Raw genomic sequence first — 8,969 nt, 5'->3', positions numbered from 1 at the left:
CGCCACAGTGGTGGAGAATGCGGGCAGGCGGAGCTAGACAGCGCAGTTGGGTAACACCTGATGACGTCATCCCCTCTCGCTCGCAAAAAGCTGTGGAACCTGCTCGGGGACAGAGGAACAACGGACATAGCCTCCCAGCCACCAAAGGGGTAAGTGACGTACTTTCTATTTGTCATTTACCCTGTGGCTGGTTGAGGCTGATAACTAATACCCGGTTTCTCTGTCCCGGTTCCGGTGCGGTGCGAGAGGGAGAGTTGCCCGGAGAGGAATCCCTGCCCCGCCCACTCCGACCGCTGGAGCCTGGTTGAGGAAGGTAGCACTCCCGCGTGGGTGGCGACCCTAGGACGGGGATGTCGCTTGGGGGGGGGGGTGACGAGTCGGCTGCCTCCCCCCTTATTGTCATCACCACCCCGTCCCGTATTCATCGCCCTTCACCAGGCTCCCGACGGGAGTGGGTGTGTGAGAGAGGAGGGGCGCTAAAACAGCCAGGGCTGGCGGCGTGTGATGAGGCGCACCTGATGTGAAGCCTCATCACCGCCGCCGTTTAAATGCCGAGCGCGCCTCTCCTCGAGAGACCGGTCTCTTCCCCGTGCATGCACGCTGGTGTCCTCGTGGGTCCAGGAAGGGTGCGTCGAGAAGGAGGACTGCCGCACCCGCGAGACGGCTGACGGGCCAGGATGCCGGGCCGTCGAATCCCCCAGAAGCGCCGGGGGCCCAGGAGATGGAAGAAGCCGCGCAAGAGACGCCGCCGCCGCCGCCACTCGCTCCCGGCCCCGAGAGGGGAGCGCATGCGGCCACCGGACTCCGCCCCTTCCCTGGACCCTTCCCTGACGAACACTACCTTCCTTCACTAGCCCCGCGGCACAGCGAGGACACCAGGTTCCCCATTCCTTTGGACACTTTATTTTCCCTGGACACTTTATTTTTCCCCTTTATTTGTTTAATAAAAACCTCTCCGAGGCTTGACGCCACACCCACTGTGTCTGTCGTTTGCTCCTCCCACCACAGTATCTTAAAGTACTATGTACATACCGTTGTATATGAATATAGTAATCATACAGTTCTATGATACATATCAAGGTTTTGCCGTCTGATTTATTACAGTAATATCACAGAACATGAAAAAATGTAATTATAGCATAAACATTTTAGAAATTGAAAAACAAATTAGCAACAAATAGCAGCACAAAATGTTTTCAAAATTGTAATTATAAACATTTATTTTTATAAATCATTGATTATTTTAATATTGTATTTAATTTTAGGAGTATATTATTATAACTGACAGGTGTGCTGATCAGTGGGCTTGAGTTTTTACCTCCATCATTGGGGCCTGGGTTAAAATATGGGTAGAGTTTTTCAGTGAAAGACTGAGCAGTGAAAGAGCAGATACGAGAGCTGGACTCCACATCATAAAAGGAGACCAGACCCTCCTCATAATCCACAAACACACCGACCCGCTGCGGCTTCACTCTCAGAGACAGAGAGACAGAAGGACCTGCACAGGCTTTATATTCATCTCCATTCCTCAGAACCACAGTCCAGTATCCTTCACTGGGACTCAGTGTGATCTCTCCCTTCCTGTGAATGGATTCTCTGGCCACTCCTAAATCCCATTCAGTCTTTCCCTTCACCTGCACCTCAAAATAAAATCTCCCTGAGGAGAATCCCTCCTTTCCCAAGACACAGGCACATGTATCAAATCTCTCTGGATTGTCTGGGAGTTTCTGTCTAATGTCTCCATGTCTCACTTGTTTTCCATCATCAGACAGAATGAGACGAGGATGAGCTGTATCAGGATCCAGAGTCACATCCACTGAGAAAACACAGAATATCAATCAAACTTCACAATACACAGATTCTGTGATGATGTTTCTAATATTTAATCCGGCGTGATCTCATGATAATTCTTATGTATTGAGAAACAGACCCAAATCCAAGCCTTTATTCTGCGATCTTCATCTCATCCCGAGCAGCGAGTCCAGCGACCGGAAACAGAGAAGCCCGCGCTGACTGACGCGTTCGTTACGAATTCAAATGTTGCCGCTTCAAACGACAGGTTTTACTGCAGAATAATCGAACGCTCATTGGCTCTCGCCTGCATTCGTCACAGATTGCGACATGCCGTGTTTCTGGTGAGGTGTGTGTTTGAATGATGCGAGTGCGCCGGCGCCTTCACGAGTTCACTGAGAGCGAGAGGATCAGGAAAATTATCTGGATAATATTTTCAGCGATTAACAACATAAATTCTGCTCTGCATCTCACACAAACCTGCTGTATTCTGTCAGAGAGGACTGCGGCTGCAACGCAATACATAAATGATTGTAATTGCAGTTTTCTGTCTGTCATGTTTTTCTTATAGAGTCTGGGAATGTGTCGTCACAGCGGCAATGCATTCTGGGAATTTAGGTAACGGGAGCTACAGCGGAGACTGGATAATATAGTGAATATAGACGTTGATATTATTTAATGTTTCTATTATTCTACTTAAGATCGCGATGGAGTGGTTAAGGCTCACTTTACATCATTTGCCATAGCCCTTTGCACAGCTGGTGTGAAAAACGTGCTTTTTTCAGACTTAGAAAGCAGAAAGAGGTATTTCTTGCAGACATTAATAGATGCCATAATTGAACCCTTATCAGTGTCTGCATGAAATACCTCTGCTTTTGATTAACGCTGTTGATACAGTAAGCTTTAATCATTCAACACGATCTTAAGTTGAATCATATAAACATAAATAATAGCCTATATAATGTCTACATTCACACTCGGATGAAAGTTAAACTGAAACTAGATAACTCAGATAAGATATGGCTTAATAATTGATCTCTGTAGATTTAATATACAGTGATTTGCATTAAACTGTTCGGCCTCACACCACAAATAAAAGAAAATCATATATGGAAATATTATCTGTGGCAGCTCTTTGATCCCAGGACACTTGTTTGTAAGGATTAAGTTTCATTCATTCATTTATTTGATCGTTTATCATTGTTCGGCATCTCTTCGGCTTGGTTCATTATTTATTTTCACAGCATCCACAATAAACATCGATTCAAAGCAGCTTACAGTAAGTTCTGTTACCTCTATAATGGCTTAATTCTTTACACTGAGCAGATTTAATGGGCAATATTGTGATATATAACAATGCTAAACGATCCACTGTTTGAGATCTAGCTATGTATTATCCCCTTTAAAAAATAGGCATGTTTTGCTGCTCTAATCAAAGTGTTTTAGCAGTTAGTCTGTATCAGTACCACTGCAGTGAAGGAGACTGAATAATGAATATCTGCAGCCTCTCAGACAAACCACAGAGCCATTTTTTTATTTAAAGAGATTTACTTATTAGTCCGTTTTAGTCTAAGAGTATGTAAGATGGTTTTCAACAAATATTAATAGTAAACGGTCTGCTTTTTTCTATGGTGATTTGCATGTGTTTACACTGTGTGCTCCTGAGCGTTACATAAAACATGACAGAATCTGACGCGGCGTGACGTGGTTTGCCAAGCTCTATACCGTTACTGTACAGAAATAGCTATGTTTAGCTTTAGATGTAGGAGTGGGATTAGCGACTATAAAACATTTTTAATGCTATATTGATACTAAAATGGTCATTTTCCTGCATATTTCGGTCCTTTTATGTTCGCTATAAAATGGTTAGGTTTAGGTTTGGGGGTAGATTAAGGGGTCTAAAATCTAAATCACTTATTGATAGAATGATAAAAATGCATTGATACGAATATCTTGATATAAAAGATACGTAAATATTTTACGGAAAGTTTTGTTTAGCTAAAAATACGTATCGATTTTTACGTTTTAAACACTGAAATATGTCTAAATTGTACGTTTTAACCAATAAAAACGTACAAAAATGTACATTTTGTGCTTGTAAATGTTAAGTATTAATAGCTACGTGTAAACATGAGACCAGGCTGTTTAATCAGATTGTAGAGCAGTAATGAAGCTGTGAGTGTATGAATGTAAACTAGTGTAGTGCAGACAGCACACTGTACCTGCATACTGCTGCATCCACTTCAGCTCTGTAGAGACTAATGACAAGAAACACATAATCAGACCTGAAGGTTAGGGTAGAGTGCGTGTTTTCCCAAAATAACCACAAGATAAAGTCAAAATATTTGTTTAAATAATTGAGTAAATCATCATGTTTCTATCTGATCAGTGTATGTATTGATGTACCAGTTTGTGTGAGTTTGTCATCTATAGTGTCCTTCAGTTGGTTCAGAGCTCTCCTCAGAGTCTCCAGACTCTCATGAGTCTTCATACTGATCTCAGGCCAGTTCCTGGTGTTTCTAGAGCTGCACAGGGATGAGTGAATCTACAGCAGGAGAGAGGAGCAATCCTTCAGCATGGGGAGTGTTATGGTGTCATATACTGCATTATCATTGATCAGAGAGATCATGTTGACTGACCTGTAGGAGGTGGAGGTGATCTTCAGTGTGTGAGAGCTGCTCCAGCTCAGTGTTTCTCATCTTTAGCTCAGTGAGCTCCTGCTCCAGCTCTTCAATCAGCTCTTGCTCCTGTTTCTCTGCTGCTTCCTGCTGCTCCTCCATCATCTCCAGCAGTTCAGTCTGACATCTCTCAATGGAGCGGATGAGATCAGTGAAGAGCTCCACACGGGCTGCTTTCTCCTCCTCTGTGTTTCTCTGCTCAACCAGGACAGTCAACAAATTATTAGCAGTGTTTACTAAGAGAAGAATCTGTGTTAATATTAGGGGTGGGCAATATGACCAAAATTTATATCGCGATATGACTAATTTTATATCCCGATAACGATATATATCACGATATAGTAAAAAAAAAAAAAAGAAACGTTTTTTTATGATATTAAACTCCCATAGACTTACATTGACGGAATGTTCAGATGATCCAAGACTATTCAAACTCCAACTGTCAAAATTAAAATCTAAACAAACTGAGGCCCATTAGACTCAATCAGACTTCCCTTCTATGTATTATTTCTAATCCATTCATCTAATATTTCCTATCTATCTATCTATCTATCTATCTATCTATCTATCTATCTATCTATCTATCTATCTATCTATCTATCTATCTATCTATCTATCTATCTATCTATCTATCTATCTATCTAATCATGCTAGAAACATACTAACAACATGCTAGTAGCATGCTAATCATGCTTTGAAAGATGCTAATGACATGCTAGTAACTTGCTAATCATGCTAGTCACATGCTAATCATGCTAGAAACATGTTATCAACATATAACATTCAAACTTCAGGCTTTTACAACTGCTTTAAACTTTCAGGCTTTCTCAAACCAACCTGTTTGTTGAAGTATATTTTTTGTTATTCAGAATGCACATTTGGAAGGGAAATATATTTATAGGAATATTTGAGCAGGTTGAAGATAATTCATGGTAAACGCAGAGAATAGGATTAATTTTTTTAAAGAAATGACAGCCCTAAAATGTAGTAATAATCTGAATTCTCATGAGAAACTGTCTGTATGTAGGTGCGCTGAACGCTAACCGGAAACTAAGTAGAACGCGGAAGTAGTTGTGCAAGTAGTCCATTGTACCACGTGGAAGTGTGGAAGGAGTAGTGACGAAGCTTTCAGAGGAGCTATATGAGCAACCCGGTCTCATCTCAACTCGTCACATATTGACGCTTGGTTTTGGCGTCGCTTTTTGACGCTCAAGGTACCCCTTTAGCGTCACTTTTCGGCGTCAATATGCTAACGCAATATTGGGAATTTTATCGTCATAATAAGGTTGCCATTATTGCATATATGTAGGGGTGTGATTTTTCAATGTAAACAGTCAAAATAGTTTTATTTATATGACTTACCCAACCCCTGCCCCTAAACCTAACATCTGTGAACAAAACGCAAGATATAGGAGGCAGATGCAACTACTGTCATAATTTATTTAAAAATGATTAATATACGCTAAGTGTTTCCTATTTAAAAAAATGGAGGACCCTTCACGTCGAAAAGTGACGCTAAAGGGGTACCTTGAGCATCAAAAAGTGACGCCAAAACCAAGCGTCAATATGTGACGAGTTGGGATGAGACTATGTTAATATGAGAGGGTAAACAGGTGTATCCAATGCCGAAGTCTTTCTTTTCAAAAAATATGGTGCACATATAAATTCTCCTCCCACACCTCTCACAATAATTTTAACTTATGTTTTCCCTTTGCAGTTAAATAAATAATACATTTCACTTATCTTAACTGGGCATCTTGCTTTAATTATATTTATTATGGATGTTTTATATAACCAAACTTCAACACATAATTGCAGATCACGTAAATGCAGCTGATGATGCTCTGAAGTGATGCTCCAGTGATCAAGCATATTTCAATATACAAGTTTTCCTTCGATTTCTCCTTTGTTGGATCCTTCCTACGCATCTTAAGGCGGTGGAGTTAATGACAGGTTCACACTGAACAATTTTTGTTGTAAAATGACACAAAAGTGTTTATAAGGAACTGGTTTTGGTTCCCTACACCCTTCATTCCTTCAAAGCTCTCAGTCTGGAGGGTAAACCCTTAAAAGGGATTAGGACATACAGTAGTGATGAGCCCTTCAGAATAGAACACAGCTACCCAACTATACATATACAACAGACTGATATATAATATTTAAATGTATTTTACTATTTCATTATTTTAAACTCACTTTTCTGACTTCTGCTGAGTGTTTGATGTCTTGAATCTTCTCGATTCTGTTCTGGATCGTCTTCTGCACGTCTTTCTGTGTCTTCATCAGTTCAGTCTATAGAGAGAACAACACAGATTAGTTTATCATAACACTGATCAAATCATAACACTGATTAAATTTACAATATGTTTTCATGATTAACTTTTATTTTACAACATGAAATAAAATCTGATTCCTTATTATATGAGCCTTTTAAAAGCAGTTTTTAGCAACTTCTACCTTCTTCTGTTGACTCTCCTCTTCTATAGGAACAGTGTTGTGGTTCTCGTGGTCTTTAATGGTACAGATCGAACACACACATGTCTGATCATCTCTACAGAACAGCTCCAGAGGTCTCTCGTGTTTCTGACATATATAGTCCTCCAGATTACTCACAGGATCCATCAGTTTGTGTTTCTTCAAACCTGCCACTCTCAAATGAGGCTCCAGATGAGTTTCACAGTAAGAGCTCTGACACACCAGACACGACTTCAGGGCTTTCAGCTTTCTTTCCTCACAGACGTCACACAGAACTTCAGTTGTTTTCTCAGGATTTTTCTTTTTACAGTGATCTACGAGCTCTCGGAGTGTGGTATTAATCTTGAGATCGGGTCTTTGCTTGAATGTTTCTTTACAGTATGGACAGCTGCAGGTCTGGCTGTTGTTCCAGCACTTATTCAGACAGGTCTTGCAGAAGTTGTGTCCACATGGAGTCGAGACTGGATCAGTGAACACCTCCAGACATATCGAGCACTGAATCTCCTCAGTCAGTGAACTAATGGAGGATGACATTGCTGGAAAGAGATTATTTAGGATCAGTGAGCATGTAAACTCCAGTAATATTTCATGTTTATAAAGAATCCCATGATGCAGCTCATAAAGCTGGTTGAATGTAAAGAGCGTCTAGAGACAAATATGTCAGATCATGTACATTCAGCTGGTCATTATTGCAAAATGAACCCAGAAAAGCTGATCAGAACCCGAATATGAAGCCCATTACACGGACACTTACCTAATAAATGAATATATTAAGGATATAACAAGAAATATTGAGTTAAGCTGAAAATATTTAATTATCTGCTGTACTCATTAAATATTATTTAAGAAGAGTAAAAGACATTCATAAACTTACTGTTCTTCTGGGTTATTAACTTACATGGAAGTTTATGTTCAAAACTCTGTCTCCTGTTTTTTCTTGCTTTTGTTGATGTTGGTGAAGATTCTGCCATCGTTTTTATCTCTTAAAGACTTTTCAAAAAAATTATTTTGTATGATACAGTATACATTATTTTCTCATTTTCAGACTTGAAACAATTTGACTCATGACCATTTATTTAATATTTACATTAAAGTGTTTAAATCTCATGTAAGAAGTGATAGTGATAGAAACACAGTCATTCGTTTGAAACACAGCGAGTGAATCATAAACTCACTGAACAATCTGAACTATGACCTGCTGTTTAGATTAAAGATAGTACAAAGAACAAGTTATATATTTTCCAACAAACATATATATCTTTATAGAAAATTAGACACATCTCTCCACAAAAGACATTATATGGTCAAGAGTCATCCTCATCTTGTTTAATGTTAAAGTGATTTTCAGCTGCAATGCAGCAGGTTTGTGTTCAGTTTGTCTGCAGGTCATTTACTTCCTGTTTCTTTAGTCTTTATGTAATGTGGTGAAATGACAGAAACACCAAACTTTGAATTACAACCAATCAAATTACGTACTTTTAATACAATTCTGATTGCATTTCAGTGCAGTAAACACCTAAAGCAGCTGAGTATTTGACGCTTAAACCTGCTTCTGTTCAACTCATTCCAGTCTGATATAAACCCTACTAAACCAGACCACTGCCATCCGAAAAATTAGTTCAGGAATATTTCTCTTATATTTCTTATATTTCACTTACCTCTGAGTATCAGATGTGTCCACAAGTGCCTTTAAACAGATAAATATTCTGTTGTTTATAGAGATTGATCTTTTCAGGCGTCCATATTGTTGCAGATTAAGTTAGTCTCTCACTGAACTACAGTGATGTCAGAGCTCCTCCTGTATTTGTGTGTTGGTTCATGTGTGTCTGTTTGTACTGAGACTGATGTGTCTGTCAGCCAGTGATAAAGACATTTCAGCAGACTTACAGTCTTGCTCACCATTATTGGAACCCATGAAGTTTAAGTATAATGTGAATAACTCCTGAAAAAAATTAATCAAATTAAATTAATCAAAGATTAATCAAGCTTTTTCTATAGAGAACTTGCATTTGATACAAAAGAGCA

At 39.6% G+C, this 8,969-nt stretch overlaps 1 protein-coding gene across 2 annotated transcripts; it reads right to left on the bottom strand.

Annotated features, from left to right (window-relative positions):
- Nucleotides 1-1,076: 1,076 nt before the first annotated feature.
- On the bottom strand, nucleotides 1,077-8,723 carry LOC306844825 (E3 ubiquitin-protein ligase TRIM39-like). Of its 2 annotated transcripts, none has more exons than XM_079377220.1 (8): nucleotides 8,603-8,723; nucleotides 7,843-7,934; nucleotides 6,927-7,480; nucleotides 6,666-6,761; nucleotides 4,431-4,664; nucleotides 4,198-4,336; nucleotides 4,014-4,040; nucleotides 1,077-1,816 (listed from the first exon to the last, which is right to left on the bottom strand). In XM_079377220.1, exons 2-8 carry the CDS (start codon nucleotides 7,913-7,915, stop codon nucleotides 1,239-1,241), a joined length of 1,701 nt encoding a protein of 566 aa, XP_079233346.1. In that variant the 5' UTR covers nucleotides 7,916-7,934; nucleotides 8,603-8,723; the 3' UTR covers nucleotides 1,077-1,238. The 2 variants fall into 2 exon arrangements, with proteins under 2 accessions (XP_079233346.1, XP_079233345.1); XM_079377219.1 differs by having other exon boundaries at nucleotides 1,083-1,816; nucleotides 4,014-4,049.
- Nucleotides 8,724-8,969: the final 246 nt, after the last annotated feature.

This window comes from Barbus barbus, assembly GCF_936440315.1.
Source record: "Barbus barbus genome assembly, chromosome: 25".
In the NCBI taxonomy this organism is placed as follows: domain Eukaryota; kingdom Metazoa; phylum Chordata; class Actinopteri; order Cypriniformes; family Cyprinidae; genus Barbus; species Barbus barbus.
Note: the sequence above shows the minus strand (reverse complement) of the source record. Positions and strands in the feature narration are given on the sequence as shown.

Coding starts and splice junctions, on each gene's coding strand:
- LOC306844825 (XM_079377219.1), bottom strand. CDS start 7,915: ATGGCAGAATCTTCACCAACATCAACAAAAGCAAGAAAAAACAGGAGA. Junction 7,481..7,842: donor TTTTGAACATAAACTTCCAT/GTAAGTTAATAA, acceptor ATCTCTTTCCAG/CAATGTCATCCTCCATTAGT. Junction 6,762..6,926: donor AGGAGAGTCAACAGAAGAAG/GTAGAAGTTGCT, acceptor TTCTCTCTATAG/ACTGAACTGATGAAGACACA.